General features: G+C 44.2%; 1 protein-coding gene across 7 annotated transcripts in view; it reads left to right on the top strand.

Annotated features, from left to right (window-relative positions):
* The window catches only part of KIAA1549L (KIAA1549 like), a 267,700-nt gene that overhangs the window by 175,679 nt on the left and 70,318 nt on the right, over nucleotides 1-21,703 (top strand). For all 7 annotated transcript variants that reach the window (XM_040495491.1, XM_040495494.1, XM_040495489.1 and 4 more), the window contains 3 exons: nucleotides 4,042-4,213; nucleotides 14,371-14,534; nucleotides 21,169-21,359. In XM_040495491.1, coding sequence (XP_040351425.1) covers nucleotides 4,042-4,213; nucleotides 14,371-14,534; nucleotides 21,169-21,359 — 527 coding nt within the window. The remainder of the gene's footprint in view (nucleotides 1-4,041; nucleotides 4,214-14,370; nucleotides 14,535-21,168; nucleotides 21,360-21,703) is intronic.

Below are 21,703 nucleotides of genomic sequence, written 5' to 3'. Positions count from 1 at the left end.
CATCTCTAGCATTCTAGCCAATCCGTGTATCTTGAATACCACTAATTTCACCAAAACTGGGAACCCATTGCTAACATTTGTTATGCTAATTAACAAAGCTCTGTTGAGCAAGATGTCAAAGTATAGAAGCACTCCTGGCGGCTGCCTCCGGAGTGTGGGCTTCCTAATTGGAATTGAGCAAACTGCCCCTAGAGTGTGAACTCGTGATTGGCAATTGCCACATCTAGGGTGTAACTTAATGCAAACACACATGCTTGATATTACCATGTCTAAGAGAGGAAGCGTTTTATAGAAAATTATAGGCATTACTCCAATCTGTCTGCAGATTGTGTCCTCGGGAGTTTGAAAGTACAAACAACTCATTTTCTGGACCACACTTCCTTGCCTGAGACAAGCATCATCCCTTGAGGGAGATTCTAGGTCCTCCATTCACAGTTGGTGAATTTGGCCCCTTGTCCTCTTAGATGCTGCTTTCATTCTAAGTCTTTGTGGTCTGTGACAGCCTGTGACCAGGTAAAGTGATGGTTTATTTCTTGTGCCAGGTTTATGGTTTACCCTCTCTAGGGTCCATGTGAGCCCTATAATTCACACTTCTCCAAATAAGAGAGAGGAAGTCGTTGGGACTCAGAGAGTGAAATGGGATTTGCCTCAGCTGAAGGGAGAGAAAGAACGACCATATAATCCTGCTGTTTTTTGTAAACCTAAGAAACCTAATCCATTCTACATGTATAAAACAGCCCACCAAGATATTCTTTCCTCGTTTCTTCTGTGTAGTCAATGTGATTGGCTCCATAGCTGCCTGGGAAGTCTGAGTGAAGTGAGTAGGGATTTGTTTCTGCAAATCCTAATTTATAGAGGTGGTAACATAACCCTTGGAGGAATCTTCGTAAGAAGAATTGAAATTGAAATTGAGTGAAGGTATTAAATATTTGAATGCGCATTCACCTTCTACCTGGTTGTACTAACACTGTCCTTACCTCCTCTCCTTTGAGGGACAGGAATGCCGTGGCCAAGTTTCCCAAATAAGATTTGCTCTTACATAGCTTACATCATCCTTCCACCCAGAGGCCTTTCTTCTGGGCTCAAATAATTTTAAAAGATGAGCCACCTTCATGAAGATGGAAACTTGTATGTCTGGAATTTAAAGATGTTCCTCTAGTGAATGTATCTGAAAAATTGAGTCTGAAGAAGAAATACATATGACCAATAAACAATTTTTAATGTTTAACTCCACTTGTCATCAAAATAATGCAAGTTTTAACTACCACAAGATATCGTTTTCACCTACCAAAGATTTATGATGGTACTATCCAGGGTTGGTGAGCATGAAGTGAAATGGGTACTTTCAAACACCGTAAGTGGGTATGACCTTTGTGGAGAACCAGTGAGCAATTTAGACAAGTACCTCTTGGATGGTCACAAACTTACTCCTGGAAATACGTTTTGAGGAGAATAGAGGTGAACACAAAGACCAGAAAGTGAGGGCAGTGTCTTTCAGAGAGCGTCCAGAAAAATGGTCCTATGAGGTGCCTTGGGGCAAAGAGGCTCTGTGGCCATATCAGTTTGGCAAGGATTCATCCTGTAGCCCCTTCTTGAAGATTCCCAAGGCCTGTTGGCATACCAAAGCCTCTAAAAAGACCTGTAGTAAAGAAATTCCTTAATTTTGGCCAACATACTAGTTTGGAAATTTAAATGCTGATAAGACCCTTGTTTTTAGTAATATATTTCTCCGACATTTTATTATGAACATTTTTAAGCCCACAGAAAGAAGTTTTATAGTGAACACCAACAAATTCACCATCTAGGTTCTAAAATTAACAGTGTGTATGTTACTATTTTATATTTGGTAACATATTCATTTCCATAGCACAGATCAGTTTGGTCTGTTCTAGAGCTTCATATAAATGGAAGTATATTCTCTTTTGTATAAAGCTTTTTTGACTCCATGTAGTGTTTTTTGGGTTCATCACGTTGTGTTATGCAGGAGCTTATTCCTTTTTATTGCTGAATAATATTCCCTTGTATGAATAGACTACAGTTTATTTAACCACTCTTCTGTTGATGGACACCCAGACTTTTTCCAGTTTTCAGCTACTTTAAACAAAGCTGCTATGCCCATTCTTCTACAAATCTTTCTGTAGCCATATATTTTCATTTCTCTTGAGTATGTGGGAGTGGAGTTGCTGGTTCATAGCATTGGTGTATGTTAGCTCTGTGACAAACTGCTAGACCTTTTCCCAAAGTTTACCATTTTACACTCCCACCATCCAGATGTAGAGTTCCAGTTACTCCACACCCTCATCAACACTTGGTTTTGTCAACCCTTATTTCAGTCATTCTGCTGGGTGATAGCAGTGCCTTTTTTCTCCATTGAGCATTTTGTATATGCTTATTGGCTATTCAGATAGTATCTGGTCAGATTTTTTTAAACCCATTTTTTATTGGGCTGTAGTAATACCTATTTTTAATTGTTATGTATAGCATACATACAAAGGAGTATAAAGACATGTAGACTTCAAAGAACACCAATAAAAAGAAATCACAACCCAAAGTAAATTACCCTCACCTTACCCCAGAAGCCTTTTATGTGTCTTCTCTGATTATACCTACTCCCTTCCTTTCTATCAGAGTTGAGTGTGCTTCTGAATTTTGTTTTAAGTCATGCCTAAATTTTCTGTATAGATTTTACCATCCATGTGTGTATGTATCCCTAAAGAGTACATCATTTGGTTTTGCCTGTTTTTAAATTTTATATTCAGTGATTTGTTTCTTATCAGGCTTTTTTATTCACCCATATTGATACAAATAGACATAGTTTATTTATACTACTCTATAATATTTCATTGCGTGACTATACCATTAACTCATTAATCCATCCTACTGTTAGTGACTTTTGAATTTTCACAGTTTTTGCTCTTGTGACCAATATTGCTGTAAACATTTCTGCCATACCTTTTAATATCCTATAAAGCTCATAATCTGTAATATACACTTTGGAAAATACTATACTATAATGTTTATCAGTTGTTAATTATAGTAGTGAAAACTTGATAACAAAGTAACCATTCAAAAATGAAGTGTTTGTTGAGTTTATGAGGCATGCATAGGACAACATTACGTATAAAAATTTATGTTTTGTGTATTTATAATAACAATCAATTAGCTACAGTACTGAAAAATGAGTAACAATTTGTTTAACAATAAGTGATTTGCTAAATAAGTTTATGAGGTGTGCATCAGAATGCTGTGTAGAAATTACCATTTATGCTTTTGTTATATTTAAGGTCATTTAAGGATGTAAGTAAAAATAGCAGTGTATGATTCTAGATAGAGAGTGTGATAAATAGCTTTGTAAAATACTAAATAAAAGGTTTGTGTGGAAAACCAGCAATGAACAGAAGCAAATGCTCCACAATAATAGTAATTAGCTTGTGGTAGAGGGATTGGAAATTGTTTTTATTTTATTTCATTTCTTGATGGCTTTCTGTATTCTCACACTTTCTGTAGTGAATATGTATAACTTGTCCAGGGAGAAAAAGCAACAAAGGTTATTTTAGAAAAAAGAACTTTGAGTCTCCAAGTACTGCTTTTATCAGAGATCTTTTGAATTGCAGACATATAAGTTCATTTTTTTTTTCCCTCTCTGGCAATTGCAGGAGTTTGAAATTAGAAATCTTGTTTGAGAATAACCTAACATGCCCTGAATTAATGTGCAGGCCTATTTTCAAATGAGGCCAGAGTTCTCTGGAGGCTGGAAGACATCACCATTTCAACGTTTCTTCTCCAGTCTCAAGCTGTTCTTTCCAGATGTTCATATTTTCAGAACCTTTTTCTCCTCCCTGTCTCCCTTTCCAGCAATAGCAGCGCTTCTTGGGATGCTGGTGATGGGGAGGTACACAAAGGTTGAGCTCTAAAAAATACGTTGTGGGTCCAATTAGGCACCGAAGGCTTCAGCAATCAGGAGAGAGCCTGCTGATCGCCCAGGTGATTGCAGGGTCGGTACAAGATGCCCTGTAAACATGGCCTCTCTTTTTCCGAAAGATGGTAAAGATGCAACGGGTGCCGGGACCCAAGGACCCGGCGGAGCTGACTTACTACACCCTGTACAACGGGAAGCCATTGCTGGGGACCGCAGCTGCCAAGATCCTGAGCACCATTGACTCCCAAAGGATGGCCTTGACCCTGCATCATGTTGTCCTTCTGCAAGCTGACCGTAAGGGGATAGTCTTTCCATTCATTATTTTTTAATGCCATTAAATGTTTCCTGCAAATTAAAGTGATTCCCCAAACTCACGTTAATGGACCCAGACCTAAACATATTTTATGTTCTAGAAGGTTCTTTTAAATCAGTCAGCTATTTCCTGTGTTGTTTGAAGCAGTAGGTTTTGGGTAAGGGATATGTTTTGGATACTAGGATGATGATAATGATATTACTTTGTCCCTAGTCCTACCCACTCTTCCTCCTCACCATAGTCCTGTGCACAGCTAGAAAAATCACCACGGCTGAGATTATATTGTCTTCTGGGGAATTAAAGATAATTTGATTCAATAGGCATTTATAGAGTCCTGCATGAACTGTTCTCGGTGCTGGCGGACATACAGAAGTGGTTAGACCTGGTCACTGCCTTTAAGAAGCAGAGAAGGAATTAATGAGGATATAAAGGAGCAGAAAGCGGCTAAGTGCAGTGGGGAGGCAGAACGATCCAGTGCTCAGCAGAGGGAGAGTTTGCTCTGAAGGGCCATCAAGAAAGAAAGAACAGAAAAAGGTATTAAAAACAATAGTTGCCTCCTCTGTGGCAGGTACTATGCTTGTTGCCTTACATGGATTTTCTCACTTTCTCCTCTCTTTGGAGCATCTTTATTCAGCTCCAAATTCCAGACGAGGAAACCTAGGCTCAGGAAAGTTAACTAACTTGCTCAATATCACAGAACTGGTACTTGGATCACCAGGATTTGAATCTGGATCTATCTGACTTCAAGTATGTGTTCTCAACTGTATCACATGCTAAGATTTCACCAGGAGGAGAGGAAAGGTATATATTCCAGAAAGAGGGAGAAACACGAGAAAAGGAAGGGAGGCAAAAAGTGCCAGACATGCTCGAAAAACAAGGGGTTTGAGTTGCCTGGAGATCAGACACGTAAGGAAGAGTTGATGAGCTCAGAAAGGGTTTTGCTTGGGAGACTGGGGCCTTGGATGGTGGGAGAAGTAGATCATACATAATACAGTAGGCTGTGGGGAGCTACTGAAGACTTCTATATGCGGGAGTAGTGTCATTAGAACTACCCAGTATTTAGGGAGGATAACCTGTCAGCAGTGTCCAGGATAAGAGCAGCAGGACTAGTGAGGAGGCTTTGCAGTGGCCCCGGCGTTGGGGACCCAAACGAGGTCTGTAAAGAAAACGAGGATGGGGGTGGTGATGAAGATAAGAGATCATGTGGTAGACATTTTAGATTTGGTAGCCCGCTGAGCATCAGGGGATGGAAGGTCATCTCCCATTGATTTCCTAGTTGGTGTCCATGCTCCTTAAGAACCCGATGCCTTGGGGCGCCTGGGTGGCGCAGTCAGTTAAGCGTCTGACTTCAGCCAGGTCACGATCTCGCGGTCCGTGAGTTCGAGCCCCGCGTCGGGCTCTGGGGCTGATGGCTCGGAGCCTGTTTCTGATTCTGTGTCTCCCTCTCTCTCTGCCCCTCCCCCGTTCATGCTCTGTGTCCCTCCGTCCCAAAAAAAAATAAATAAATAAACGTTGAAAAAAAAATTAAAAAAAAAAAGAACCCGATGCCTGGTTCATGGTTTTCCTCTTCTGCTCATCTCTTGCCTTCCATCTGTGGTGAGTGTGGCTTCCACGTTGATGCAGATTCACTCCTCCTTGGCCAACAGATTCTCACAGATGCACCTTTGCCTAGAAACCATAGTCATCCTGTGCAATCTTGTCTTTGAAATGATATTTTAAAGCCAGATTCTCGTCTTTTGTTCCTCTCTGCTTCCCTCCCTGTGGGCTCTGTCCCCATCTCTGGTCAGGTCAGCTACTTGCTCCGTTGGTTTTGCTGCATCCTCTTTATGTGAGTCCCCCAGGTTTCCATTCTCAGCTCTTTCCCCCTCTCCAGGTAGAGAATAAATTATAGAGGAAGGAATGAAAAGCATGGCAGGTGCCCAGGCGAGAGGTGAAGGTGGTAGGGATAGAGGTAGAGACCAGACAAGTGTATGGATTTGGCATATTTTGAGGGACAGAGTTGATAGGGCAAGATAATGGATTCTATGTGTGGCAGGAGGAGGTGAGGGTCAGAGGAATCAAGGGTGACTCCTACGTGTTTGCTTGAGTGCTGGTTGTAGTGTCATTTGTTGAGATGCAGAAGATGCAGGAAAGAAAGAGGTTTACTGGGGCTAGAGCAAGAGTGGGGAGGTGGAATTGAGAGTTTGGTTGGGACATGTTAGGTTTGAGATATCTAAAAGACATCTATGCAGAGCTCAGGAGCTAGGACCCCAGATTCATCAACACAGGTGACGGAACTAAGGGAGCAGGTGAAATTAACCAGATTAGCCATGAGTATAGCTGGGTAATCCACATGAGGAAAGAGCTGGGGCCAGCAAAGGACACTGAGAAGGAGTGGCCAGGAAGATGGGAGGAAGCCCAGGAGAGTGGGGTCCAGAAATAAGCAAAGAAAGGAATGTACTGGAAGGAAGTGAGCTGCTGTGTCAACTTCTGCTGTGCTATAAGGGCAGAGATTAACTGGATTTGGTAAGGTAGAGATTGTTGGTGACTTTGGTAGGAGTGGTTTCCAGGCAGAGTTGGTGCCGATGCTTAGCTAGCATGGATTGAGGGGAGGATGGGGCTGGGAAGTAGTGACAGCAAAGGGGAGAAATTAATGGTGCAGTTACTGGAGAGGCACATGGGAGATACTGGGGCACAGCTGAATATTGATGTGTTACTGTAATAGGGAGAAATAGACAATGCAGAAGAGAGAGACACAAACTGTCTTGGAGTGAAGTCCTTAAGTGCACAAGTCCTTAAGTGGACAAGGAGGAGCAGGGGCAGCTCATCCTTCTGCACTGGGAGGTTAAGCAGAGTCCAGGGGTGTGGGTGCTGGTCAGGTAGCCATTCAGTAATGGAAGCCTGAGGACATTTTCTGTGATTGTTTCTGCTCTCTTGGGACAGAATGAGGTGAGGTTGGCAGGTGAGGCTGAGGTTGTGTGGGGGGTGTTTGAGCAAGGGTGCAACAGTATCCACTGAGAATCTGCCAACTGATTAGAGAAATGCCTTAAGATTGGCACGTCTTCCCTCCTCAGGCTTCACTGCTATGTGCAAACCATTTCTTCTAGTCTCTCAAAATCCCGATCCTTCGAAGCTGCCTCCCCCTCACTGCAGTCTCCTCCAAACGCCCTGCTGTCCCCCATAATTCACTGGAGACTTAAACCCGATTCATTGTCTCTTCCTCTCCATCGCCTCTCCTGTCCCCAATCCATCCTCAGTGCTAACCATTTGGTTCTTTGACCTCCTCACTTCTAATACAGGCCTTGTGGTACTTGGGAAGGGGCAGGAAAGGGGAGCTGGCTTTATTTACAGCAAAAAAGTGAATGGAGCATCGGGAGGAAGGGTTGAGGCTCTGGGGGCTTTGCCAATGGTGGTTGATGGGAAACAGTGGAAAGTTTGAGAGCGTGGGCAGGAGAGACAGATTGTATCAGACTAGAAGGTGCATAGAGCTTTCTGGAAATGAGAGTTGGGAGGCGACTATGCCTGCCTGCAAAGCGGCTGTTCCTCAATGGCACTTCTCTGTTGCCTTCACGGCCACTTGGTCCTCTCCATTCCTGTCTAATAACTCACAAATAAATGTGTGTCCTTTTCTCCATTTCACTGTTATCTCTTCTTGGGCTTTGCTGGTTCCTACCAAATGACTCAATCTCAGACACTCTGCTATTAATGTCCTGTCCGTACTGTAATTAGGGTTATCCTAATACACAGATTCTGATCTCACATCTACTCCATTAAAAAAAAAAAAAAAAAAAAAAAAAAAACGGTGGCTCTCCATTGTTCACAGAATAAAATCTGAACTTCTCAAAGTGGATCTTCCGAGCCCTTCACAACAGGTACTTAACAAATGTTCAGGTCTCTTCACAACCTGCTCTCCGGGCTACTGTTCCAATCATACTGCCCATTTTGCTCTCCTTCCTATTTCATGCTTCAGCCATACAGGAGGATTCATTCTTCACATTCCCTGGTCCTCTGAAGCCATCCCTGACCGCATCTCCCTTAGTGCCAGACGCTTCCACTGCCTTTATCACATGGGACCAACGAGTTGTTTTTGCTCTCTGTCCCTCATAAACTCCCTGAAAGCAGGTACCACGTCTCATTCATCTTTGAATATCCAGCTCCAGCTACTGCCTGGCTCTGTTCTTGTGAGAGCGAAGGACTGACCTTTGCTAAATGTCTCTGCCAGGCCCTGGGCGAGGCATGTGGTTGAAGACACCATAGGTGAGCACTTGAGAGCAGAGTCTTTGCAACATGGCAGGCCTGGATTCATGCCCCAGTTCTTCCACTGTCTGACTTTGGAGCTCCAGGAAAAAAAAAAAAAAAAAAGACCCTCTCTAACCTTCATTTTCCTCATCTGTAAAATGAGAATATAAAAAAGCCCTGACCTCACAGAGCTACTTGGAGGGTGAAACAAGATAAGTATTGCATGTAAGGGGCTTTGTACACTCCTGGGGCACCTACTGAGTGCTTCGTAAATGATCCACTGAATGTCTTATAAGTCATCTATAAGGTAGAAGGACTGAAGGGAAGAGAGACTGAAGAAGGAAAGGTGACTTGAAGATTAGGAACCCCTGTAATTCAGAGAAAAGTGTGCTAGTGATGAAACTAGGAAGGGGATTAGAGGGGAAAGCATTTCTGGAAGGGAGAAGGTAATTGATTCACTTTGGGCCATGTTGAGGTTAAAGTGATGAGATATTAAGGGCCGCTATTCAGATACTGAGGAGGTGTTACGGGTTATGGAGGGCGTGTTGTTGGGACTCGGGGTGGAGTTCAGGAACGTTTTGGGAGGTCAAGGCTAGATCTCAGGAGAGAGGTTTAAGTTACATGATAGGTTTTGAGAATGTTGTATATACAGGTTAGAAATAAATTCCCAGAGAACATTCAAGGAGAGTGCAGAGCTGGAGGACAGACCCTGGGAAATGCCTCCATGCTCAGGATCAAATGAGGAGGAAGCGAAGACCAATGAAGAAGAAGAGAAGCAAAGATGTCTTAAATCTCACTTTCCCTTAATAGTTTTGAAATCAGCCTGCAATGTGAATCTGACGTCAGCACCTTAAATGGAGAGTCACGGTGTTGAACGAACAGCTTGTCCCTCTGAAGGGAGAGTGTTAACGTTCTGTGGATTCCAGTATTTTCTAAATCACTGGGGCCACCTTGCAGTGCCCTGCATGCACTGCCCCCTTGACTCACATCCCCTCTGAGTAACGGGACAGTAATGACTGCTACAGAAGTGGCCGCATGTCCGACAGAGGTTTTCATCTGCTCCGTTTGCAGGATCTGGAGTGAGGGGCCCTTCAGAGCAGTGACCCAGCTGGTGGAGTAGGGAAAATTCTCCCCACACTGAAGTTAACCAGAGTGGTGTACTTTACATGGCCGTCAGACATTATTTCAAAAAATGTCACTTTAAGAAAGTGAGAGACTGATCCTTTGGCGAAGGAAATTTGTGTTCATTCATTCTTCCGACAAATATTTTTGAGCACCTATTATGTGCCTGGTGCTCTCCTGGCACTGGAGACAAACCCCCTGCCCTCACAGAGCTTACATTTCTGAGTAGCAGATCAAATAAGCAAAATAAGTAAACAATATGTTAGATGCTAATGAGTGCCATGGAGAAAAATTAAGCAGGGAAGGCCAGGGAGTACCAAGGAAATAATGGTCATGATTTTATTTTATTTTATTAAAGTTTATTTATCTATTTTGAGAGAGAGAGAGAGAGAGAGAGAGAGAGAGCGTGCACAAGTGGGGGAGGGGCAGGAAGAGAGGGAGAGCAAGAATCCCAAGCAGGCTCCGTGCTGCCAGCACAGAGCCCAATGCAGGGCTCAGTCTCATGAATTTTATGATCATGACCTGAGCTGAAACCAAGAGTTGGACACTCAGCCAACTGAGCCACCCAGTGCCCTTAACGGCCATGATTTTAAATGTCCGGGGGTTAAGAAGATCAGTGAGTGGCTGCCTGAGGCTACCTAGGGACAAGGTTCCAGGCAGAGGGGGAGGGTTTGAGACCCAGCAAGGGTGTCACTGATGGAAGAGAGTAGCAGCCAGGAGGTCAGGGTGCAGGTGAGGGGTCACAGTTACTAGAGCCCCAAGGGCTGCACCCTGAGTGGAATGAGAGCTACAGGAATGTTGGGCAGGAGATTGACATGGACTGAGTGCTCCCCAGTGCCTGGGCCCTGAGCCAGCCCCTCCCCTGCATACACACACACACACACACACACACACACACACACACACACACACACAAAACACCTCCAGGCATGTGTGTTAACTTAGAACCGACAAACTGTATTTCAGAGTGGTGACTTTTCATAAAAAATGTCTAACCTCCCCGTGGCTCAGTTTCCTCACCTGCAAATTGAGGGTAAGAATAGTACCTGGGCAAAGAACCTATCCCAGTGCCTAAGGCACAGCAGAAGGTCAGAACATGTTGTCCCCCCCCCCTCCTTTCTTATCCTTTCTGTATTGAAGTTCTTGCAAATTAAATAACCATTCATGCCTCTTCTGTACATGACTTGCAGTTTTAGATCACTATGCCAATGAATACATTAGATTTGAGTGATTTCAGTTGACCTAACTTTAGTATCTCTTTGACCATTAAAGGAATTTACTAATATATCTAAGATAAATATATTCTTTCCATTTAAATAGAGGCGAAAGGATTTTATATACCGCACCAGGAAGGAACATACATATACACCAAAACAATAAAACAAAGTAAAAGCAGAAGACATGTAAATTTTAAGTCTTGCTAATGAGATATTTATTTAGGGTATCATGTTCTGATACACTATATATTTTTCTTCATCAGGATAGAATAGCATAGGCAAAAGAGGCATATTTTTTTTTTCATAGAAACCCTTAAGTTTTAAAGAATGTTAGTGGCATAAAACTCACATATAAATACTAAATCGCTAAAAGCAGTAGCAATTAAATGTTTGATGTCACCAGAGGCACATTATCTAATGAGCTGTTTTCAGAAGTTAATAATGTGATTAATCACCGATTGATTAAAAACTACGGAAAAGAAGACTTTTTTTGTCCTAATAGAACTCCAAATTCAAGTGCTTCTTGATGAGAGGCAGATCTTGGCTAATAAGTTACCAACTGAAGTCAGAAAGGGTGGTTAAAGTCAGAGAGAAAAGACCAGCTGACTCACTGTGTGGCACTTACCAGTGGGGTCTCTAAATTATTCCAGAGCCTTGTCCTCAGCTTTGTGGATCTAGTAGCCCTCAGAGTTCAGCAGCATCAGGAAGACCAACTTATGTTAACCGGACTTATAAGGGATTGATATGTAAACCAGACTGGTAGTATATTAATTTAAAATATAGGCTAGAACTACCAAAGAGATGGGACTTCTTTAACTGGCCGTTACTTTTTGCCATATGAAAACCTATATGGGGAGCTGAGTTGCAACAGGGAAAATGGTAGTTCATTTGTACCTTCATTTGACTTTTAATTGAGCACCTACTGTGTACAAAGCCCTGTTCTAGGCCCTGGGAGCATAGCAGTAAACAAGAGACAAAAAACCTCCCTGCCCTCTTGGAGTGTACCTTTTCAGGGAGGAGCTGAGACAGATGATGAAACAAATACATATGTATCATGTCAGATGGTAATGCCTGCTTTGGAGCCTTACCATTCCATGTGTGGCCTGGGGGCCTGCTGCATGAGCACCACCCAGAGCTTGTTAGAAAGGCAAAATCTCAGGCCTCACCCCAATTCACAGAATCAGAATCGTACATTTGAACAAGATTCCCAGGCAATTAGCATGCACATTCAAGTTTGAGAGGCACTGCTTTAGAGAAAAATTAAGTAGGGGACAAGGGGGATGGAGAATGCCAAGGTCAGGGATTGCTATCTGATAGAGAGTAGATATAGTGACACTTGTTTAGAGCCCTGAAAGAAGTAAGGGAGGGAGCCATGTATATCTAGGTGAAGAGCATTCTAACTGTAAGAATAAGCTGGTGCAAAGGGCCTGAGAGAGGAGCATGTCCAGCGCGTTTGAGGAACAGTAGGAGGCTGATAGGCTGGAAGAGAGTGAGTTAAGGGAAGAGCAGTGGGCGGTAAGGCCAGAGAAGTAACCAGGGTGGTTGGAAAAGCAGATTACTTACGGTCTTCTAGAAATTATAAGGACTCTGGCCCTTACTCTGAGGGGAGTGGGGGCCTCTGGAAGGTTTTGAGCAGAGGAGTGATGTGATCTGAGTTTCTAAAGGATCATTCCAGCTGTTGTGTTGCAAATGGTCTATAGAGGACAAGGGACAAGGTAGGAAGCCATTGCAGTAATTCAAATGAGAGATGTTGGTAGGTTGGACCACAGTGGGTGTAGCAATAGAAAGAAGTGAACAGATTGTGGATTTATTTGGAAGATGGAGATGACAGGGTTTGCCAATGAATAGGAAGTTTGGATAAGAATAAAAGAGAAGGGTCAACATCAGTGGCAAAGTTATTGCCTTGAGCAACTGGAAGGAAGGAGTTGCAATTTATTGGACTATCACAAGAGCAGGTTTGGGGGAAAATTGAGAGTTGGGTTCTGAACATGATAAATTTGAGATATCTCTTAAGTACCCAGTTGGAAATTTGAGTTGGCGAATCTCAAATGGCATCCATGGCAGTTGGATATAGGAATCTAGAGTTCAGGGTAGTGGTCCTGGTTGGAGATCTATACATGAACACAGATGGTATTTAAAGCCATGAGTCTGTGAGATCATCTAGGGTATAGGAGAACAGAGAACTTGGCTAGGATTGATGGACAGTATCACTAAACCGAAACAGCCAGTTGCAGCCATCTTGTTCACCACGATAGACCTGTCCCGGCTGGATTACCTGCAGACGTCTGCCAGTTGGGGCACATTCCTCTGACATGGACAAGTTCTTGCCTGCCCTTTGGCTCTCTTTTCCAGATTTCCTATAAACCCACTCCCTTCCAGTAATTATTTTTTTAGACAACTGTTTTGGTTACTGTTTTCTTTACTCTAGTTCTAAGAACATATTAATCTTTTTGATTGGACAGAAGTATCTTCCAGGCTTCCCTGCCAGTGAGCATAGGGGAGACTCATCCATTTCATGTCAAGGGCTTTTTCTTTTTTCTTACATCTTCCTAACCCAACATAACAAAAAGCTGAAAGAACTGTATGGTGAACACCTGTGTCCCACCACCTAGATTCCACAATTAGCATTTTACTATGCTTTCTTTATCACATATTTATCTCCCTGTCCTTCCATCCAGCCATTAATCCAACTTGTTTTTTCTTGATGCATTTCAAAGTAAGTTGCAAACATCAGCAGACTTCAACTGTAAACACTTCAACATGCGTATTGTTGCCTAGAATTCAATACTTGTTTATGATGTTTTAGGTAAAATTTACACAGAATAAAATGTACATATCTTAAGTATACCGTTTGATGAGTTTTGACAAATGTATACACCTGTGTGACCCTAACCCCTATCCTGATATAGAGCATGACCATTACCCTGTTGCCCTTTGCAGGTTAATTAATTCCAACCCCACTCCCACAGAGGCACCTACTCTTCTAATAACACATTCTTCCTGCTGACAATAGCTTTGGTTACTTTTTACTCTGGCTTTGAGAGCAGCCTGATCCTTATGATTAGACCAAGGCATTTCCAAGCTTCCCCAGCCAGCCCATGGGGGGGTTAGATCCACCCACTCAGCTATGTTTATTCATTGCTCACTTGGAGGGTGGCTTCACTACAGTATTTAGAGTCATTTCTCTGTAGCCTTGCCTCCTGCCTGTAATGCAACTCTGACCCTTAGACTTTCTCTCTTCTCTTTGGATTCATAGACATTACTTTTGGGGAAAATTGATACCAATCCATCTTCCTCTTTCTCTTAAGAATAGTGAAGGCTAGCATTTATTGAGCACCTAGTAGGGACCACACCAAAGCCCCACATACACCCCCGTCTCTCTGGTGCCTTACAAAGTGATAATCCCGTTTTACATACGAGGAAAATTGAGACTCAGAGACCTTGAATAACTTGCCCAAGGCAAGGGCCTTTCTGATCCCAAACCCTCTTCACCATCTCATGACTTGGGGACCAAGGGTGTGGGGGCTGCTTTCCCCCTTCTGGTGCCCCTTGTCACATGCCTCCTTCTGCTTTTCCCACAGCCGTGGTGAAGAATCCACCCAACAACCTGTGGATCATCGCGGCAGTGCTGGCACCCATTGCTGTGGTCACAGTCATCATCATCATCATCACTGCTGTGCTTTGCCGGAAGAACAAGAACGACTTCAAGCCGGACACCATGATGAACCTGCCTCAGAGAGCAAAGGTGTGGGAAGTGGTAGCTTTTGAGGTCATTGCAAGTACCTTCAGAAACATTCTGACAAGCCCTATCTTGAAGGAGACCCTTTATTTATTCAGATTAAAAAAAAATTATAGTAAATAATACATAACATAAAATCTACCACCTTAACCATTTTTAAGTGTACAATTCAGTGTTTTTCAGTATACTCCCATCATTGTGCACCATTTGTGTTTATCGTCAGGCCACGATAGCTAATGCTTACCTAATAATGCTCTCTCTCTGAGCCGTAAGTACTTCTGACGGCTTTACCTACAGCAGCTCCCATCCTCACAGCAATGCTTTAAGGAAGAGCCATTGTTGTGCAGGTGAGGAAACTGAGACACAGAAAATTAGGAGCTGGATAGACCTGAAAGGGGCTGTGGAGGCCATCTAATCTGACATGGTCCTTTTCCAGAGAAGTAGCTCTAAGATCACACAGTTTGTAAGTAGCAGAACTGATGGTAGAACCAGGGCTTTTGGCTCCTAATGCAGGGCTCTTCTGGGCACATGAGACTCTCAAAATTTTCCTTCTTCCATTGACCAGAGTGACTTATCTTCGAAGGCTGCCATGATGGGCAAGCTGCAGAGTCTTGGCCGGGCAGTCATCACACGCTGGTTCAGTGGCTCAACTGGAGGCTGGCCGGGAGCCCATGCACCCTGCACAGCCTCCACACCTCTGGTGACGGGGAGGGGAGTGGACAGAGGAAACTCCCAGCGCTAATTTTCCAGTCACATAGCTCCCTTCATGATATCCCCTCGAGGGAAATACAGTAATCTGTAATACCTGATCTTTAAATAATGCCTTACAATTTGCTGGGTTCTTCTGGGTCTGTGACCTCATCTGCTCATCACAGCAGCCCTATAAGGTAGATCATAGCCAGGGCAGGTTTTATTATTTTCACATTACTGTTGAGAAGGCTAAGGAAAGAGAGGCTGTGGGGATTTGTCCAAAGTCACATAACTAGCAGCAAAAGGAGCGACTCGGGCCCATAGCTGTGTCTTTGGGCTCTTTCCACATTATACCCGTTCCTGAGCCCTGAGATTTGGCAGGTAGACTCTTCCTCCATCGCTGAACTTCTGAGCTTTGTCCACCTGTGCAGGAATGGAACAGCAAAAGGAATTTTCATTCCATTGGAATGCAGGTCATGGAGATAGTCCTTGCCAGCAGTCATGCATGCCTGGTTCTTTCTGGACGATCACACCTTGCTTCAGCAAAAGAAATCAATTGAATTTTATCGTTTGTTAAACTAATTCACCTGTTGCAAAGCTGCAACGCTCTGTCTACCAAAGAGCCAAACTCCAAAGAATGTTGTTCTGTTTCTGTTGACACAAAGGGCACCGGCTTTCCAGATGCAGCACAGTGTTGGCCATTGCCCAAGCAGTGACAAATAAAACTGTTCCAAGAAGGGGTCTTTCATTTCCATCTTAGCTTAGTTACAACCTGAGCCTTCCAGACATAACAGTAATTACCAGAATCTAACTGCAGCCGAGTCCAGGAATGCAAAACATGCCATACTGAGATTGTAAATGGCAACTCTGTGTTACAGATTAAGCCAAAATTTTATTAATTTGCTGAGGTGAGTGGGGCAGCACACGATTTCAGTGTACCTTCTGGCTTGAAAGCTGTTTGGAGCTGGAAGAGATTCATGTTTGTGGGTTTTCATAGCCCCTTTTATGTTCCTACCTGGTGAATTGTGCTTGAAGAGATACGTGGCCGATGTTGAAAATCAAGCCAATTTATGTTCCAGGAGAAGACTGAATTCACTTGTGTGTGGTAGCTCTGGTTGTTTTCTCCCTCAATGAGGCTGAGCTCCGCACTTTGATTTGCAAAGCTCCTTTATCACAGGAAGCCAGCGGGGTGGAACTGCCTCTTTGTTACCGCAGTCCTTCTGCCCTCGCAACCCAGGGACACTGCAGTGTTGGAGAGGAGAGAGCTGCCCGTGTCGCATCTCACACCGTGTGTGTGTGTGTGACCAGAATTCATTTAATGCCAAGGAAAGAGGCGGAATGAAAAAGTTAGCCTTCGTGACCACTCCATAGCGTGGGAGGATGGTCTCCTAGTCTCCAGGGACATCATCGTGTCTTTAGAATGCAGACGGCAGTGCCACAGGACATTCCCAGGGATCCCTGCTGAGTCTCAGTAATAGACTTGACAGGCTAAGAGGAGCTGCGTGCAGCCGTCCTGGGAGCCGAGGCCAGGGCCTGCACGGCCGTACCCTTCTTCGGAGACAAGGTACCATAGACGTGACCCTGTCACCATGGTTGTCAGCTGGGCTTCTGTAGGTAGTGTTGAGAAAATGATAAACGCAGGAGGGCCAGGTGTCAGGGCTCTCGTGAGCTTCTTTCTTCCTGGTTCATTTCTCTTTACTCTTTGTCATTGGATTCACAGCCTTTGCCCAGTGTTTCCCTTCATATAATTGATGAGAACACAGCTTCCTGGAGCAGGCAGCCTTACAGGACAGTAGGTAGGGCCACATCCAGATGCAGGATGGAGCATGGAGGGCCCACAATGGTTGGCATGACCATCTGCCCGGGACAGGTCAGTCACCCCCTGAAGGTGCCCAGCTGTTTCCTCTTTTTCACAGACTGTGTGGCCTGTATTTAACCTCTTTGTGCCTCAGTTTTCCCATCTGTGAAATGGGGATGATAACAGTGTTTACTTATAGGTTGTTGTGAGGATTGATTTTCGTAAGTTACTTTGAGCTGTGCCTGGCACATAAATATTACATACAAGTTGGCCTTCATTATTATAAAGGTCCTTTTTTTCTTCAAAGGTCTGGATAACATGTCTACCTTTGAAATTGTTGAGGATTATTTTGATTTTCTAATTTTACAAAACTCGTTGAAGCAGCTATAGATACTTCATTATGTCTTAATAGTATCAGGGGTCACGAGGGTGTGTCCAATGGCAATTAATTAATTTCAGGTGATTTTCAAACTGAGGACTGAAAGACCACTACCCATCAGTCAGAAGAGTGAGGGACTGGTCTTGAGTCTTTCACCACTTAGCTGTGTGATCTTGGGCAAGTCACTGGACTTCTCTGAGCTTTTGTGTTCTTGCCTGTTAAACGAAGACTGTGATGTTTGCCCTGCTTCCTCAGAGGGTGTTTGTGAGCACAAAATGAGGTGTCAGTGTTTTGAAGGCTGTCAGGACTGAGCATATGTGAGAACTGTTATTATTAACCTAATAACAGTGGCCACCCTTGAAGCCTGTCCTTCCTTAATATCTCTGTTTCTGCTCACTCATCATCAACCCAGTCCCCTGAAGTATCTAGCAGGTAACTTCAACACAGTGTGAAGGGTGAGGTGCCAAATCCAGGGAGAGTGGGGGCAAGAGGGAGAGGACCAGAGCCAGCTTGCTGTCCTAACTAGGTTCTTGGGAAGCCTTACCTGCCATCGGAGACTCTCAGTTCCTCACAGACAGGCCAGTAGTCTCAACATGGGAGCCAGACCAAGTACGGTAGCAGATGCCCAACCAAGATGGTAGGCTGCAGGATGAGGGGAAAGGCCATGGGAGGAATCATCAGGCAGTGCTCAGATATCCTGGCTCTGCATCACGCGGACCTGGGTGCAAATCCCGACCCCACCCCTGACCAGCTGGGTGAGCCTGAGAAGTTGCTTAACCTCTCCAACCCTCAGTTTATTTATCTTTAAAATGGAGAATCATAATAATGCCACCCCCTGAACTGCAGTGCGGATGAAATGTCATAATTGACATCATGCATTCAGCACTGTACCAGTCATACCAAATAAGGCTGAAACTGTGAATGCCTTGAGGGCATGGACTGGCTATTATTCATCCTCATATATCCAGCACCAGGCACAGTCCGAGGCACAAGCCAGTGCTCAGTAACTGTAGTTGGCACTATGCTGAATAGGCTAATGAGGGCATGGGAGGATTATGGAAAAGGTACCAACAGGAGGCGTGGCTGAGCAGGTGGGTCCAGCCAGACTGCAAAAGGCCTTAAATGCCTTGCTGAAGAGTTTGAGTGCCGTGAAACACTTTTTAAAATTTTTTTCTTAATGTTTATTTATTTTTGAAAGACAGAGTGTGAGCAGGGGAGGGGCAGAGAGAGAGAGACAGAATCTGAAGCAATCTCCAGGCTCTGAGCCATCAGCACAGATCCCGATGTGGGACTAGAACCCATGAACTGCAAGATCGTGATCTGAACCGAATTCAGATGCTTGACCAACTGAGCCACCCAGGTGCCCCAAAACATTTTTTTTAAGTAGGCTTTGCACCCAGCGCAGAGCTGAATGCAGGGCTTAAACTCAACACCCTGAGATCAAGACCTGGGCTGAGATCAAGAGTCAGATGCTTAACTAACTGGGCCACGCGGGCACCCCCGACGAGAGACTTATAATGGCGGAGTACATGACTTGATGTGGTTTTTAGGGAGATAACTTTGGAAGCTGGTCAAAGGATCTGAATGGAAGCCACAAGACCAAGCCAGGAGACAATGAAACAGTGGACCTGGAGAGAAAAGCTCAGCTTCTAGAAACTTTTCAGGTGAATCCAATTGGTGACCATTGGTTCGAGGAGCTGGCAATTCAGTAGTCTAGGAACGTGACCAGGTTATTCGCAGGCTCCATTCTGTTTCATGTGGCACCATAGGAGGGAGGAATTGAACAGACAAACACTATTTCAGAAGCACGTTCCCGGATCCTGGCACGGAATGTCCATGGTCACCATTTGGGTCAGAGTGTGTGTCTCAGTGAAGAGGAAGGGCTGAGCACACTTTCCAGAGTGAGTTTCCCTGGGAATTGGGGGAACTGTCCATGGCAGAACTACAGACAGCTTGAAATAAGGAAGCTTTGCTGGATTTAGCAATATAACTCCATCTTGTCCTGAGATGTGGTAGTAAGATTTGATAGGCTGGGCCACAGTCCTAGACCATTCCATTTGGCTGGAGCCTCTCTGTTACATTTCTTAGCTAAATTCACTGCTGAAGGAGGGGCTTCTCTCCATGTCAAGTTCCAATGAAACACACATTGTGGAGGTGGAGTTTCTTCCCCAAATTTTCTTTTCTTTTCCCTTCTTTTTTAAGTAGGCTCCATGCCCAACATGGAGCCCAATGCAGGGCTTAAACACATGACTCTGAGATTAAGACCTGAGGTGAGACTGTGGGACGTTTAATGGACCAAGCCACCCAGGCAACCCTCATCTCCAAATTTTCCTGAAAAAAATCATTGATTTCTATTGCACCTGGTCTATGATTTAATGGAAGGCTAACAATATTAACTATTATCGATTGAGCACTTACAACGTACCAAGCACTTCACTAAACGCTGAACATACATTTACCTACTTAATCCACGCAGCATCTCTTTGAGGGTGGTTAAATCACTTCCACATACTTACACATTTGATCCTGTTTACCCTGCTATGATCTCCACTTTATAGGTGAGGAAACTGATGTGCCGAGAATTTCAGTGTCTTACCCAAGGTCACCTAGCTAATACGTGGGAGAACCGGGATTGGAACCCAGGCAGTCTGCTTTTGGAGCTGGTGCTTTCCGGGGGGGGGGGGGGGCCCCGCGGGGGGCTTGCCTTAAATCTGTGTTGTGCTGCTCTGGTGTGTAAAGCAGAATAGAGACACTCCCAGGAATTGTTAAAATACACCTCTTAGTTTTTTATTGCCCCACTAATAGATGTCTACTGGGCTTTGTTCACAGCTGCCTTATTCACTTGGGATTTCAGACATTGTGCAATAAAAGCCTTGCTAATTACCCAGTAATGAATCATAGGAGAGCCATAGGTCTGGATTTGAGTGATTCCATAAATTCCATTTTATTATTAATGATTGTACTGCTTCACATGTGGAAGCACGTTTCTTTCCCTCTGTTTTCAGAGCTGTGATTCCCCTTTAATACTCAGGTGTGGCTTAGGTACCGCAGATCTGATTATCTTCATTTCTCAGATGAGAAAATTGAGGTTCAGAATCCCAGCGACTTGGCAAAGTCACACACCCCTTACTGTGCATAAGGCCATGTGAAAGTAGGGTTCAGGGATGACGAGATGTTCCTAGGCAGGAGATGATACAGGACCTATTTCATATAATAATTAAGAGTCTCTAATTAGCAGTATCCAGTAACTTAAAATTGGTCGTTTAAAATTCTTTGGGGCGCCTGGGTGGCTCAGTCGGTTAAGCATCTGACTTTGGCTCAGGTCATGATCTCACGGTCTGTGGGTTCGAGCCCTGTGTAGGGCTCTGTGCTGACAGCTCGGAGCCTGGAGCCTGTTTCGGATCCTGTGTCTCCTCTCTCTGCCCCTCCCCCACTTGTGCTCTGACTCTGTCTCTCAAAAATAAATAAATGTATAAAAACATTTTTTTTTAATTCCTGGAAGAAGTTTGTTCTCACACACATATTTGCATCTTGTTTACACTATTCATTTTTCCAAGTAAGTCTTCCCCGTAGAGATTCTATAGCTAAGTGGAATTAGCACAGATTCTGATTTCGCAGATAGAAATTATGAGGGAGATTTGGGTTAACTCCCGTTCATCAGAAAGCTAAGTATGGTCCTGTCACATGCACTCTCCTGCCCATCTTCTCTTAAAGCCGTCATTAGAGTCACACTTTGCCAAAAACGTGACCACAAATCTGTTTCCTCTTTGCAGCCTGTGCAAGGCTTTGACTATGCCAAGCAGCACCTGGGCCAGCAAGGGGCGGATGAGGAGGTTGTCCCTGTGACTCAGGAAACGGTGGTCCTACCGCTCCCTGTTAGAGATGCTCCTGCCTCTCAGGAAAGAGACATCGCCCAGGACGGAAGCACCATCAAGACGGCCAAGTCCACCGAAACCAGAAAGAGGTAGGCATGGGATCAACTTCTGCCTCTCCAAATCAAAAAGGGAAATTATTGATGGTGAGAGCAGTGGAAGCCTCAAGTTAATACCACTTTTCTCTTTAAAAATTCCCGCCTTCCGGGGCACCTTGGGTGGCTCAGTTGGTTGAGCATCTGACTTCGGCTCAGGTCATGATCTCACAGTTGGTGAGTTCGAGCCCCACATAGGACTTGCTGCTGTGAGGGCAGAGCCTGCTTTGGATCCTCTGCCCTCCTCTTTCTCTGCCCCTCCCCTGCTTCCACTCTCTTTAAATAAACATTTAAAAATAAATAAATAAATAAATAAATAAATAAATAAATAAATAAATAAA

This window comes from Herpailurus yagouaroundi, unplaced genomic scaffold (assembly GCF_014898765.1).
Source record: "Herpailurus yagouaroundi ecotype Mexico unplaced genomic scaffold, PumYag 187, whole genome shotgun sequence".
Taxonomy (NCBI): Eukaryota; Metazoa; Chordata; class Mammalia; order Carnivora; family Felidae; genus Herpailurus; species Herpailurus yagouaroundi.
This window is presented reverse-complemented; position numbering and strand designations above follow the sequence as displayed.